Below are 13,992 nucleotides of genomic sequence, written 5' to 3' on the forward strand. Positions count from 1 at the left end.
TCTCACGACACGGTCAGTGAATCGCCAGTGTCGCACACGAGATCGTGCCGCCGACGGTAATACACCAACGTCACTCTGTGTCGCAACTGCCCCGGTCGCGGTCGCGTCTGCTACTGTCGCAAGCCGCTCCTGCCACTTGCAGCGCACGTGTAACGCCAGCATCGCGAATAGCCCCAGGCGTCACCACGAGTAGTAGTTCACACGACGCTCCCTTGCGCCGTGCTCTCCGTTGTCGCCGCTCCCCACGTACGTTAGCTGCATCCCATGCTGCCTGCTGCATGCCACTAACCGCTTCTCTCGCCAGGCATCTCATTACACCACTGACCGCAGGTTGCATACTCGGCCGCCAAGTTGTGCCGTCGTCTCTCCCAGTGACGTGGTCGCCAACGGAACAGTCGCCAGCGCATACGCTTCCGAGCAGGCAACCGATAATATGTCGGCCTCTCCCCCAAAACAGGAGGGCGTGGAACCAGTCCAGTCGCCTGACGAAGAACAGCCCATGGACAGGAACACAGAGGAGAACACAGCTCAGATAGGTTACGAATTCGAGGTCAAGGAGCAAGACCGATGGCTTCCAATCGCCAATGGTACGTCTATTTCCCTTGCTGCTTCCCGCCAGTTTGATTTGCGCACTGTTTCGCTCCAGCCTGCACGTCGACAGATTGCTCCAACGGGCGTCTCTGGATGCCGACAGTTCCTCCACTCGCGCGTCTCTACGTCGAATCACGGAAAGCTGTACCTGCCGCAAGCCACTCAGATTCTCTGTGTGCCTGGAAAACGGCCGGCGTGCAGCCTACGGAATGTCGTCCTCTTCTCCCCACTCGTCCATTTCCCCACCGTTGTCTACGCCAAAGAGCACAAACGCGAACAGCAGTACCGCATCCGATGCTAACATACGTAACTTTGCTCCAGTCGCGCGAATCATGAAAATGGCGCTCCCCGACAACGCCAAGATAGCCAAAGAGGCCAAAGAATGCATGCAGGAGTGCGTGAGCGAGTTCATCTCATTCATCACCAGCGAGGGTATGTCTTACTCCGAGTCTTTCTGATACAACCACTGAATGTTTCGCCAGCGTCCGAAAAATGCCAGCAGGAAAAGCGCAAGACCGTCAATGGCGAGGACATTCTGTTTGCCATGACTTCACTCGGCTTCGAGAACTACTCAGAGGCCCTCAAAATCTACCTATCCAGGTATCGCGAAGTAAGCTGCCAACTTTTCTTACCCCCCTTCTGTCCTTCTTTTGTTGCCTACTATTTGGCCGAAACGTTTATCTGAACTATTGGTATTGATTGGTGGTACGAGACCCTCCTCGCAAATCAGAACAAGCCACCCACTGGGCAGTTCGGTTCATCCGGGTCCGGCGGGCCCGCAGGCCCAGAGGGTCAACAGCATGTACTGAGTGGCGACTCCGAAATGGCCGAAGACGGCACCGCCTTTGGATACACGGTCCACAACGGAAACGGGAACGAGTACTAGTCGATTCGGGCTCCGATGGTCAACACGGAACGAGAAGAATAGAGCAGAGATTGCTTAGAGCATCTGTACTGCACCTTGACCATTGGAAAGGAAGAAGATCTCGAATGAACGAAGAAGAGACGGGGATTTTGATACCATTGTTATGGTCAGATTGTCATAAACGCGCCACTGTCGCTTACAGTCGGAGGATCATGTTTAAGGTTATGAGGCGTGGAACGGATGTACACAAATCTATTGCTGGATCTCACCCGAGGATCTTGTTACGAAAAGGGCTACGATTGGCTGGAGTAGGACAGGACACACATGGGCAACCACGATACCTTTTCGATTCTTGCTCTTCACTGGGTTACTGGTCTAGATCTTTCTTCTTGCTCACACGAGCTTCACAACATTCATTACATTCTTGGGCACAATGCCATTCTTTTCGCAACGCATTGCTGTGAACATCCTCTCATAGGAATGATGTTGAGGTCATATGTTCGCCCTTTCAGTGACTGTCTGCGGCTGCGGCTGCGGCTTGTCTTCGAGCGATAAGTTCGCTCAATGGCAGGTCATCGTCTTGCTCGTCGTAGAACTCTACATCTTCATCCACCCCGAAGTCCTTCAATCGCTCGCCCTCTGAATTTCGCCACGCTGCCTCGCCTTCTCTCCCTTTGCCACCCTTTGTCCTCTCAAGCTCTTCTTCTTCTTCTTCGTATCCAACTTCGTCGCTCGCATCATCCCCGTACGTAAAGTCCTCTTCATTTCTACCCAATTCAGCATCGTCCTCTTCTCTATCCGTCGCTCCAGCATACGGCCTCCTTCTCCTCACTGCATCCTCCGCTTGTCTCGCCTTGAACGCAGCCACAGTGTCCTCTGCGTTCAGCTCTGATTCCGCATACCGGAATGCATCAGCATTAACCGCTGTCGCATTCCTCCTGTACGCACGATCTGGGTCTGGAGGCGGCCAAACCGTGCCCTCATCCTCAAAGCCGTTCGTCTCGAAACTCAGACCACTACTCAAACTGGGTGTAGCAGCAAAAGGGTTGAACCAGTTTATTGGATTCCTTGAGTTCATACCCTGGACCATGTTCGACCAGATTCCGATATCGTACGGGAATTCTTGTTTCCGGATCCGCATCTTGTTGCCTTCTGGGGTGGTGAGGTAGCCGCCGTATTGGCGAGCACGGCGTAGGAGGGTCTTGTGGCGTTCGATCTCCCATCCTTCGATTGTTGTCTGATTGATAGAAAGGCACCAGAGGTTTCGTAGGAGGAGGACACCCAGGACGAAGAGGGTGATTGAGTTTGTGATTAGGACAGCAAACATGTGGCCTAGTTGGAAGGGTGAGGGACCGAGGTAGGAGGGCATGTCCAGATTGGACCAGAGGTGAGAGAGGCGGGTGAAGAGGAATGATTGGAGGAGGGAGAGTCCTAGGGTAGTATATAGGAGGAAACGCACGAAGTGAGGAAAGGTCGTGTGGCTAACGCAGTTGTTTGTCCAGGGGCAATGGTGGTCCATCTTGGGAATACATCTGGTAGTTGTCAGCCTGGCTCGCTGATATTTCGGGCCAGTCAATTGGCGTCGAGGTGACGATCGTGACGATTGTAATGCCAATACGTGGTTGACCGGACCCATTCGAAATGCAACACATCATCAACCCCAGAACGAGATATAAGATGGATATCTACCTTTTGCATTCCTTACAGTGATGGGCTCTAGGTGGTTTTGCAGCATCGCACTTTCGACACCATTTCCGGCTCTTTCCTATGCCGTCTACCCCGGTCTCTTTACCTGACAGATCAGCATTTCCCTTCCCTTTCTCCCCGTCCAACTCTTGCTTCCCAGCCCAATCTTTCGGTATCGTTCCCGCATCAACTAAGACACTCTTCGTGTACGTGATTAGAATCAGTACCAAGAGGACATTCGACACAATGAGCTCGTTTTTTGTGAGCGGAGCGGGCTCCAGATGCATCAGTAGCCATTGTGAGGGATAACCGAGAAAGAAAATGAGAACGTAAACAGCGGGAACCGCACATTGGGAGATTTCCATTATTCTGGTAGCATTTGGGTGGAATGATGGGAGGTGGTAAGGGGCGGGATGATGCGGAGGTCGCGTCGTGTAGGTTCGCAAGTGGATCGCGAAGACACGTGATTGGACGACCACCTAAAAGCAACAGCTTACACTATTCGTCCATCGCATCTCTCAACCACAACTTTCCATCACCCCCATCTCCTGCCCGCAGAGCTTCCGATGCTCTGTAAGCTTCACGAATGCCATGTCTTTCCTAACATGGCCGTTCTTCCTCCTCATACCGGCTTTCGTTCTATTACACCTGTTCGTTTCGCCGTACACGAAAGTTGAGGAATCATTCAATATCCAGGCTATTCATGATATCTTGGTACATGGAATACCTACAGAGAACTCTGATCAGTTCTTGACATCGAACTACGATCATGTCAGTTTTCCTGGGAGCGTGCCAAGGACTTTTGCAGGCGCTCTGGTCTTGAGTGGGTTGAGCAGGCCGTTTGTTGGGCTGTTAGGGGATATGGCCCAGGCACAACTGCTCAGTGAGTAAACACAGAAATTTTGCATGAAAGAATTTCGGGACTGATTACATGTGTGTAGTCAGGGCAGTACTTGGGCTACTCAATGCGGCCTCGCTCATTGCATTCGGAAGGAGCGTGCAGAAAGCTTTTGGTACTAGTGCTGGTGTTTGGTATGCTTTGTTCCAAGCAAGCCAATTCCATGCCATCTACTATGCTTCGAGGACGCTGCCCAATATGTTTGCTTTCGTGTTCAGTAAGTCCATATGATGTGTCCCATGCACTTCTTGGCTGATGTCGATGTAGGTAACTTGGCGTTACGAAGCTTGTTGCTCGCATACACCGTACCATGGAGCACTTCAAATATCTCAGGGTACTACCGACTGACCTTGTATCTACTCACGGTCGCGGGTGTGGTCTTCCGCTCGGAGCTAGCAATCTTAGTGGGAACAATCACCATCTATCTGTTCATCACACGAAGGATCTCGATCACAAATGTCATCATCCCAGCTGGAATTGGTGGCCTCATCATTGGGCTCCTCTGCACCGTGCCTTTGGATTCCTTCTTCTGGCAGTCTTTCCCGCTTTGGCCCGAATGGACGGGCTTCTATTACAACACCATCCAAGGACATTCGGCTGATTGGGGCGTATCACCATGGCATTATTACTTTGCAAATGCACTGCCACGACTACTACTGAACCCAGCGACGTTTTTGCTTTGCATTCCAGTTGCAATCATGAACACATCGACGTCCAGGCGAAGCTTGGATCTGCTCGTTCCACTACTTAGTTTTGTGGCACTTTACAGCTTCCTTCCGCACAAAGAATGGCGCTTTATTCTCTACGTAATACCGGGTCTAACTGCAGTGGCTGCAGACGGAGCAGCTTGGATCTGGACCCGCAGATCAAAATCCTTTGTATACGCCACTCTGAGCTTGGCCTTGCTAGGATCAGTTTTGGTATCATTCGCTGCATCTACTGCGATATTGGGTATCTCCAGCCTCAACTATCCCGGAGGCGAAGCTCTTCATACCCTACACAAAGAGACGGGACATCCGGACAGAAACCACTTTAGCGTGTACTTCGATAATCTAGCTTGCCAAACAGGCGTCACACGTTTTCTAGAGAGCCACAGAGGACCCCAGACGGTACTTGATGTTCTTGAAGCACGGGATACACTGAATAGCAGAACATGGACATACGACAAGACCGAAGACCCAGACGCACTTCTAGACCCAATGTTCTGGACCAAGTTTGACTATGTTCTTGCTGAGAGACCAGAGAAGGTGATTGGTAGTTGGGAGGTAGTTCATACTGTGTATGGATTTGGCGGAGTCAGACTTCTGAAGCCAGGAGAAGAGAGCGGCTTGCTGGTCGAGTATTCGGATACAACAGAAGAAAAGGTCACATCGCAAGACAAGTGGGCTTCCAAGGTTGCAGCGACATGGCATGGATTGGAAAAGCTATTAAGGAATGGCCTATTGCGAGGATACTGGGCTGAGATTCGGATGGAGCCAAAGATCCATATCTTGCAGAACCAGTTGAAATAGTCGCTCTATTACGTAGTCATGGGTAATCACAAGTTCAAGTACGCAAGTCTGAGATTTGGGCATTCGGTGAAAGTGTCAGTCGCGTTGAAGGACCCCTGCCTTGCGTCGCATACCCCGCCACGCTTTCCTGCCCCACCAAGCTCTCTCTTTCGCGTCTACACCAGTCTCATCACTCAACTCAGCTGTTGTCAACTATCGATAGTACTTGATAACTTGAATCACACTACTTTTGCACAATATGTCAGCCGACGCGTTACCGAAACCGGTCGTCTACTGCGGAGGCGAGTATTTCCACGATATACTCTACGACAACGGCTAACAAGAAATAGTGTGCAGTCTACCACCTGAAGTAGGTATGACGCCGAGACATGTTTGGAGAGAGCGAGTAACTAACCACATTGTTCCATAGTACTGCGAGTTTGGTGGCACGACCAAGAAGTGTGAGGAATGGCTGGCAGAGGCGCATCCAGATCTGCACGCGAAGCTGTATTCAGCAGGTACGTCTAGCACACCATATCAAGAAACCTATAACGCGCAATGGCTCTGAGGACAAACTTGGATGCTAACGTCCTTCTAGAAGCGCTACAGCAGAACATGGCCTCGCTCTCCGTCGACGCCCAAAAACGCGCCGAGAAAGACGCACAGAAGAAAGCGGCCAAAGCCGCAACCGCCGAAGCACGAGCAGCTGAGACACGCGCCTCCTCCAAGATCCTCATCAAACGCATAGAACGTAACAAGCGCAAATACGTCACCGCCGTACAGGGTTTGGAAGCCTTCGGTCTCGACATTAAGAAGGTTGCCAAGGACTTTGGCAAGAAGTTCGCTACGGGATCAAGTGTGACCAAAATCCCGGGTGGGGGCGAGGAAATCACTGTGCAAGGTGATCTCAGCGACGATATCTTGGAGTTCATGGTGGAGAAGTACGAGGTACCTGAGGATAACTGCGAGTTGGTAGAGGACAAGAAGAAGAAGAAGGCCGAGGGAGGTTGAACGGCTTGAAGGAGCGTAGCAGGTGTGAAGAGACGCGATATCAAAACATTGCGAAAGCCTATGGAGCGTGAGGTGTGTATCAGTATAAGCGTAGGAGTTGTTTGCGACCAGTGCGCGAGCTGAAGATGAAGGAGCATTCGACGCGTCTCTCTTCTAGGATGCGCAGAGCCTCGTGTTTCCCCATTTTATAGAAAGCCTCATTAGTGCACAACGAGTCCATGATGTTGAAATACACGAGATTGAAGATTCGGACCTACCAAAACAATACCAACATGCTTTTCAAGAAAGACGGGCTACCTGTCCTATATGTGAGCACGAAGGGTCATGGTAATGTGATGGTGGCACGTGCGTGCTAGCTGCCTGTCGGAAGCTCCCAGGGCCATCATTTTTCTCGGACCGTTGCCTCTCACTTACATCCAACCTTAGGGCGCGTCCACAGCCCGACTTGTATCAATCGCACGGCCATTTTCTTTTCTTCGCTCTAAAGGACACGGCGACACGACAGCTCGCTGTACAAAAGTCCTATAATTTGTACGTCGCCTACTGGAGAAGGCGAAACTAGAAGCGCAAGCCGCGCCAGATCACGATACCCACCGCCACCATGTCGAAGGACCAGAGCAATCTCGGGCAGTACAAGTATGCGGCCATGTCGAATTTGGTCCTGCAGGCCGACAGGCGCCTCATATCGCGTCGGCCAGATGAGCATACTGGCGATCCTGAATCGCTCGCAGGTCGCATCAACATTAGAGACATGGGCGGGCGCACAGCGCGCGACAGCGCGAATGCGCAAGCAAAGAAGCTCAAGGGGCCTGGCGTTGAGCGAGGAAATCTGAATGAGGGTGGCGATGTTCTCGAGAGAGAGCAGCGCAAGAGGAAACGGGACGATGGCACCAGTGGTTTTGGAGCGATCGCGACGGCCGACCTCAACATCGAAGGCCTCACATACAAGCCGCGGACTCCTGCGACGCGCCAGACTTTCGACCTCATCACAACCATTGTGAGCAGATCCCTTGGCGACGTTGATCCTGCGACTACACGAAGTGCAGCCGATGCGGTCCTCGAATACCTCAAGGATGATACCATGAAGGACTTTGACAAGAAGAAAGAGGTGGACGATCTTCTTGGTACCTCGATGGGCGCAAAGGAGTTTAATGAGTTGGTGAACCTTGGCAAGAAGATTACCGATTACGATGCACAAGACGACGAGGAAGGTGGTGATGAGGAGATGGCAGACGGCGATGGCGCTGACGCCGGCGACAACCAGGGTGTAGCTGTCGTTTTCGACGACGAAGAGGAGGACGAAGACGGGCCTCAAACATTCGAAGTGCGAGATGCCGATACATCAGACGAGGAAGATGAAGCAGAGGCTCCCGTAGAGCAGATCGGAGAAGACCAGGACCAAAAAGGTGGAGGCTTTGCGGAAACAGAGGAGACGATAATACAGGGCGACACCGTTACCTCAGACCGCAAGAACGGCGCAGACCAACTTATACCCGCACACGAAATCGATGCGTACTGGTTGCAACGGCAGATCGGACAAATATACGAAGATGCGCATATTCAGCAAGAAAAGACACAGGATGCGCTCAAGTTCCTTGCAGGAGTCTCGGAAGATGGCGAGGAGAAGGAGCTCCGTGAGATCGAGAACGATCTGATGGACCTCTTCGATTACGAACATCACGAGCTTGTTGCGAAACTCGTTCTCAACCGCGATAGGGTCGTTTGGGTAACAAGGTGGCGGAGGGCTGCCGAGGACAACGATGAGCGAACAGCCGTCGAACGGGAGATGAAGGCTGCAGGTCAGCAACGGATCCTACAAGAGCTTCGCGCAAGAGAGACCGGTATCAAGGCTGAGGATGGGTCTGAAACTGGCACTGGCAAGATGAAGTTCAACCTCAAGGACATCAGTCTTCCAGAGACCTCAAACGATGTGGAGATGGCTGATGCAAAACCAGAGGGCATTGTGGGTGGCCTGCAACCATCGAGCCGACTCGTGAATCTGGACAACATTGTTTTCGACCAGGGCAACCATCTCATGACAAACGCAAGTGTCAAGCTGCCCCAAGGATCTACGCGACGTCAATTCAAGGGTTACGAGGAGATCCACGTACCTGCACCAAAAGCGAAGCGTGACCCTAACGAGCCAGCTCTGATGCCTACCTCTGAGCTACCAGACTGGGCGCGACCAGGTTTTGGTAGCTCGAAGTCGCTCAACCGTATCCAAACAAAGTGCTTTCCCACAGCGTTTAACGACGATGGCAACATGTTAATTTGCGCTCCCACTGGTTCCGGAAAGACTAACGTTGCGATGTTGACAATGCTTCGCGAGATTGGCAAGCACCGAAACCCCACGACTGGGGAGATTGCTCTGGACGATTTCAAGATCATCTATATTGCCCCCCTCAAGGCTCTCGTCGCTGAACAAGTTGGTAACTTTGGCAAACGTTTGGAGCCATACGGCATCAAGGTTTCCGAACTTACTGGTGACCGCCAACTCACCAAGCAGCAGATCGCAGAGACCCAGATCATCGTCACTACCCCTGAGAAGTACGACGTCATTACCCGCAAAGCTACCGATACCAGCTACATAAATCTTGTTCGCCTGATTTGTATAGACGAAATTCATCTTCTGCATGATGACCGTGGTCCTGTCATTGAGAGTATCGTCAGCAGAACTCTACGACGTAGCGAACAGACTGGAGATCATGTTCGCATTGTCGGATTGAGTGCGACCCTTCCCAACTACCGCGATGTTGCGAGCTTCCTGCGCATTGACCCAGACAAGGGCCTGTTCCACTTCGACGCTACCTTCCGACCGTGTCCGTTAAAGCAAGAATTCATCGGTGTCACAGACAAGAAGGCCATCAAGCAACTGAAGACGATGAACGACGTCTGCTATACCAAGGTTCTGGAACAGGTTGGCGGAAAAGGTAATCAGATGCTTATCTTCGTGCACTCCCGAAAGGAAACCGCGAAGACTGCCAAGTACATCCGTGACAAGGCACTCGAAGAAGAATCTATAGGCAAGATTCTTCGGACAGATGCTGCCAGTCGGGAGATCTTGAGAGAAGAATCTGAGTCGGTTCAGAACACTGATCTGAAGGACGTGATGCCTTACGGTTTCGGTATCCATCATGCGGGTATGTCGCGAGCGGATCGTACTACAGTAGAAGATTTGTTTGCCGATGGTTCCATCCAAGTTCTCGTATGCACAGCGACATTGGCTTGGGGTGTCAACCTGCCCGCGCATACCGTCATCATCAAGGGAACGCAGATCTACTCCCCTGAAAAGGGAAGCTGGGTCGAACTCAGCCCTCAGGATGTCCTCCAAATGTTGGGTCGTGCCGGTCGACCTCAATACGATACTTATGGAGAGGGTATCATCATTACCACACAGTCTGAGATCCAATATTACCTATCGCTACTCAACCAACAACTGCCTATTGAGTCGCAGCTCATCAGCAAGCTCGCAGATAATCTCAACGCCGAGGTCGTTCTCGGTAACGTGCGCAGCAGAGACGAAGCGGTAGATTGGCTCGGCTACACATACCTTTTTGTCCGAATGCTTCGATCGCCGGCTCTGTATCGGGTTGGAGCAGAATACGAGAACGACACCGTACTGGAGCAAAGACGTGTGGATCTTGTTCACGCTGCCGCACACGTCTTGGAGAAGTGCAGTCTTATCAAGTATGACAGAAAGACTGGTGCGCTCAACCCGACCGAACTTGGAAGGATTGCCTCCCATTACTACATCACACACAACTCGATGGCGACATACAACATGCACATCCAACCGGGTATCAGCGCTATCGAGCTATTCCGAGTCTTCGCTCTCAGTGAGGAATTCAAGTACATTCCCGTACGTCAAGATGAGAAGCTCGAGCTTGCGAAGTTGCTGGGCAAAGTCCCTATTCCGGTCAAGGAGGGTGTCGAAGAAGCACAAGCGAAGATCAATGTTCTTCTCCAAGCTTATATTTCTCGCCTCAAGCTTGAAGGATTGGCACTAATGGCTGACTTGGTCTACGTCACGCAATCTGCTGGGCGTATTCTTCGTGCCATCTTTGAGATCTGCCTGAAGAAGGGTTGGTCACAAGTTGCAAAGCTCGCTCTAGACATGTGCAAGATGGCTGAAAAGCGTATGTGGCCCACCATGACGCCTCTTCGCCAATTCCCCACCTGCCCCAGAGATATTGTACAGAAGGCGGAGCGTATCGATGTTGGCTGGTCGAGTTACTTTGGCCTCGATCCACCTAGCATGGGCGAACTATTGGGTATGCCCAAGGCTGGTAAGCTTGTCTGTGGTTTAGTGGAGAAGTTCCCACGCCTCCAGATTGAAGCGACACCGCGACCAGTAACAAGGTCGCTACTACGCCTGGAGCTGACAATTCGACCTGACTTCGTTTGGGACACAGAGCTTCACGGCGCTTCTGAAGCATTTTGGATTCTGGTTGAGGACTGCGATGGCGAGCAAGTATTGTTCCACGACACCTTCATTCTCAGACGGGACTACTCAGATGGCGACGCCAACGAACATCTGATGGAGGTGACAGTGCCCATCGATGAGCCTATGCCTCCAAATTACTTCATCACCGTTCTCTCCGACCGATGGATGGCATCCGAGACCAAGCTTGCTGTCTCTTTCCAGAAGTTGATTCTGCCAGCAAAATTCCCTGCTCACACCCCTGTCCTTGATCTCCAGCCTTTGCCAGTTTCTGCTCTGAAGAGGAAGGAGTACATGGGGCTGTACGAGAACATTGGGCGCTTCAACAAGGTTCAGACACAAACTTTCAATACCCTGTATACAACCGATGACAACACCCTGATTGGTGCATCGGCAGGTATTGGCAAGACCATTTGCGCTGAATTCGCCATCTTGCGACACTGGGCTACCAACAACGAAGGGCGCATTGTCTACCTTGCACCATTCCAGGAGCTTGTAGACAACCAGTACAAGAACTGGAACGAACGGTTGACAAGTCTCAGTGGAGGCAAGGACATCGTCAAGCTCACTGGCGAAACCACAGCAGACCTCAGATTGCTTGAGAGGGGTGATCTTATTCTGGCCACACCTTCACAATGGGACTCACTCTCTCGTCAGTGGCAGCGCCGCAAGAACGTGCAGTCTGTAGCTCTGTTGATTGCTGATGAGTTGCACATGCTCGGTGGTACAAACGGTCATGTCTACGAGATCGTCGTCTCTCGCATGCAAGCGATGGCGACACAGCTAGAGTCTAAGCTGCGTATTGTCGGGTTGAGTGTGTCTTTGTCCAATGCACGAGACATCGGCGAATGGATCGGTGCGACTAAGCACACAATTTACAACTTCAGCCCCGCTATCCGAGCAGTACCGCTCGAGTTGAAGATCCAGTCTTTCACAATTCCCCATTTCCCATCCTTGATGATGGCTATGGCAAGACCGACCTACACTGCCATCACGCAGATGTCTCCGGACAAACCAGCCATGGTCTTCGTCCCGAATAGGAAGCAAGCCCGAAACTCCGCTGCTGATCTCTTCAACGCTTGTGTAGCCGACGAGGATGAGGACCGTTTCCTCAATGTCGAGGTTTCTGAGATTCAACCAATCCTTGAAAAGATCAATGAGCAAGCACTTGCTACGTCCTTGTCGCATGGTATCGGATACTTCCACGAAGCTCTCAACTCCTTCGACAAGAAGGCTGTGCAGCATCTGTTCAAGGTCGGCGCTATCCAGGTCCTCATTGTATCGCGTGACTCTTGCTGGGAGATCGACAGTAGTGCTCATCTTGTCGTTGTTCAAGGCACTCAGTTCTACGAAGGCCGCGAACATCGTTACGTTGACTATCCCATTAGTGACATCCTGCAGATGTTCGGCAAAGCTGGCAGAGTCGGACTGGACAAGTCAGCAAAGGGTGTGCTTATGCTACCTGCAGTGAAGCGTGAGTACTACAAGAAGTTCCTGAACGAGGCCCTGCCGATCGAGAGTTATCTTCCTGATTACCTCCACGACGCGCTTGTTGCCGAGATCAGTGCGAAGACCATCGAGTCGACACAAGAGGCCGTCGATTGGTCAACGTACACCTACTTCTACCGTCGCCTACTCGCCAATCCTAGCTACTACAATCTTCACGACACATCGCACGAGGGACTGAGCGCACATCTGTCCGATATGGTTGAGCAGACCTTGAAGGAGCTGACCGATGCCAACCTAATCGAGCATGATGAAGACGAAGATGCTATCACGTCGCTGAACCCGTGCATGATCGCAGCATACTACAACATCTCGTTCATCACCATGCAGACCTTGATGATGTCACTCAACGGCAGGACAAGCCTGAAGGGTGTACTGGAGATTATTACAGCCGCCACCGAGTTTGAAGATATCCAAATACGCAGGCATGAAGACCACATCCTCCAACGCATCTACGACCGCGTTCCCTTCAAGATGCAGGAGCCGAACTTTGAGACGCCACATTTCAAGGCTTTCGTACTTCTTCAGGCTCACTTTTCACGCATGCAGCTCCCTATCGATTTGGCCAAGGACCAAGAAACCGTCCTTCGAAAGGTTCTCAACATCCTCAGCGCAAGCGTGGACGTTCTTTCATCCGAGGCTCACCTCAATGCAATGTCCGCTATGGAGCTCTCTCAAATGGTTGTCCAAGCAATGTGGCAGAAGGACTCCCCCCTCAAGCAGATCCCCCACTTCGACGCCGACACCATCAAGGCAGCGCAAAAGTTCAGCATTAACGACGTCGACGACTTCATCAATGCCATGGACGAAGACGAGAACCCAGATTACAAGAAGCTCATCTCAGCCCTCAACGTCGACCAACGCCAACTCGCCGACATCGCAAACTTTACAAACAACTTCTACCCCAACATCGAGATCGAGCACGAACTCGTCGATCCTGAATCTATCGCTTCCAACTCGCCCGCCCAGCTCAAGGTGCGCATCACACGCAACATTGAGGAGGATGAGGAACCTAAGATGGAGGTTCACGCACCGTTCTATCCTGCCGACAAGACGGAGAGCTGGTGGCTGGTCGTTGGAGACCAGAAAGAACGCACGTTGCTTGCGATCAAAAAGGTGCCTATCCTTAGGAAGTTGGAGACTGTACTTGAATTCACGCTCGAGAAGCCGGGTCACCATGAGTTGACTTGCTTCCTGGTCAGTGATAGCTATCTTGGTGTGGACCAGGCGCCTAGCTTCGAGGTTGAGGCTGCAGAGGGTATGGAGGAGGACAGTGATGAAGAGGAGGAGGAGGAGTAGATAGCTTGTATGCTTGGATTGGCTGCTGCAACATTCTGGGTGCACAAAATCGGGTGGGGCGCAATTGGGCGTTCTAAAGTTGAGCTGTATGTAAAATATGTTCGTGCTAAAAACGATACTGTGTTCAGATTTCTTGTCTCACCATGCTCATGCATCGACAATGTGAGTTTGCTATGATGCTTGTGGGCTGGGCACATACTTCGTC

The 13,992-nt window shown here is 51.7% G+C and overlaps 5 protein-coding genes across 5 annotated transcripts; 4 read left to right on the top strand and 1 right to left on the bottom strand.

Annotated features, from left to right (window-relative positions):
* Positions 1–103: 103 nt before the first annotated feature.
* CC77DRAFT_807584 (hypothetical protein) lies at positions 104–1,429 on the top strand. Its single transcript, XM_018533287.1, has 4 exons — positions 104–246; positions 305–587; positions 913–1,023; positions 1,074–1,429. Exons 2-4 carry the CDS (start codon positions 434–436, stop codon positions 1,274–1,276), a joined length of 468 nt encoding a protein of 155 aa, XP_018386977.1. The 5' UTR covers positions 104–246; positions 305–433; the 3' UTR covers positions 1,277–1,429.
* A 535-nt stretch (positions 1,430–1,964) lies between these two features.
* On the bottom strand, positions 1,965–3,507 carry CC77DRAFT_1030362 (palmitoyltransferase pfa4; the record flags this gene model as incomplete). The annotated part of the gene is made up of 2 exons (XM_018526585.1): positions 1,965–2,988; positions 3,146–3,507. The coding sequence occupies 2 exons, from the start codon at positions 3,505–3,507 to the stop codon at positions 1,965–1,967; spliced, it is 1,386 nt and encodes a 461-aa protein (XP_018386978.1).
* Positions 3,508–4,238: 731 nt separating this feature from the next.
* Positions 4,239–5,551, top strand: CC77DRAFT_933602 (hypothetical protein; the record flags this gene model as incomplete). Its single annotated transcript, XM_018534328.1, has 2 exons — positions 4,239–4,257; positions 4,308–5,551. 2 exons carry the CDS (start codon positions 4,239–4,241, stop codon positions 5,549–5,551), a joined length of 1,263 nt encoding a protein of 420 aa, XP_018386979.1.
* A 171-nt stretch (positions 5,552–5,722) lies between these two features.
* Positions 5,723–6,810, top strand: CC77DRAFT_1019490 (RNA binding protein-like protein Tma22). The gene is made up of 4 exons (XM_018524841.1): positions 5,723–5,832; positions 5,881–5,900; positions 5,961–6,048; positions 6,129–6,810. Exons 1-4 carry the CDS (start codon positions 5,790–5,792, stop codon positions 6,539–6,541), a joined length of 564 nt encoding a protein of 187 aa, XP_018386980.1. The 5' UTR covers positions 5,723–5,789; the 3' UTR covers positions 6,542–6,810.
* Positions 6,811–6,944: 134 nt separating this feature from the next.
* On the top strand, positions 6,945–13,787 carry CC77DRAFT_1049339 (pre-mRNA splicing factor; the record flags this gene model as incomplete). Its single annotated transcript, XM_018527568.1, has 1 exon — positions 6,945–13,787. Exon 1 carries the CDS (start codon positions 7,143–7,145, stop codon positions 13,785–13,787), a length of 6,645 nt encoding a protein of 2,214 aa, XP_018386981.1. The 5' UTR covers positions 6,945–7,142.
* Positions 13,788–13,992: the final 205 nt, after the last annotated feature.

Source organism: Alternaria alternata (genome assembly GCF_001642055.1).
Source record: "Alternaria alternata strain SRC1lrK2f unplaced genomic scaffold CC77scaffold_8, whole genome shotgun sequence".
Classification (NCBI taxonomy): Eukaryota; Fungi; Ascomycota; class Dothideomycetes; order Pleosporales; family Pleosporaceae; genus Alternaria; species Alternaria alternata.

Bases quoted from the DNA above. Each gene is read 5' to 3' on its own strand.
- CC77DRAFT_807584 (XM_018533287.1), top strand. From the start codon at position 434: ATGTCGGCCTCTCCCCCAAAACAGGAGGGCGTGGAACCAGTCCAGTCG. The intron at 588-912 runs GTACGTCTATTT...ACTTTGCTCCAG, and splicing joins ATGGCTTCCAATCGCCAATG to TCGCGCGAATCATGAAAATG. The intron at 1,024-1,073 runs GTATGTCTTACT...ATGTTTCGCCAG, and splicing joins CTCATTCATCACCAGCGAGG to CGTCCGAAAAATGCCAGCAG.
- CC77DRAFT_1019490 (XM_018524841.1), top strand. From the start codon at position 5,790: ATGTCAGCCGACGCGTTACCGAAACCGGTCGTCTACTGCGGAG. The intron at 5,833-5,880 runs GCGAGTATTTCC...AACAAGAAATAG, and splicing joins ACCGGTCGTCTACTGCGGAG to TGTGCAGTCTACCACCTGAA. The intron at 6,049-6,128 runs GTACGTCTAGCA...ACGTCCTTCTAG, and splicing joins CGCGAAGCTGTATTCAGCAG to AAGCGCTACAGCAGAACATG.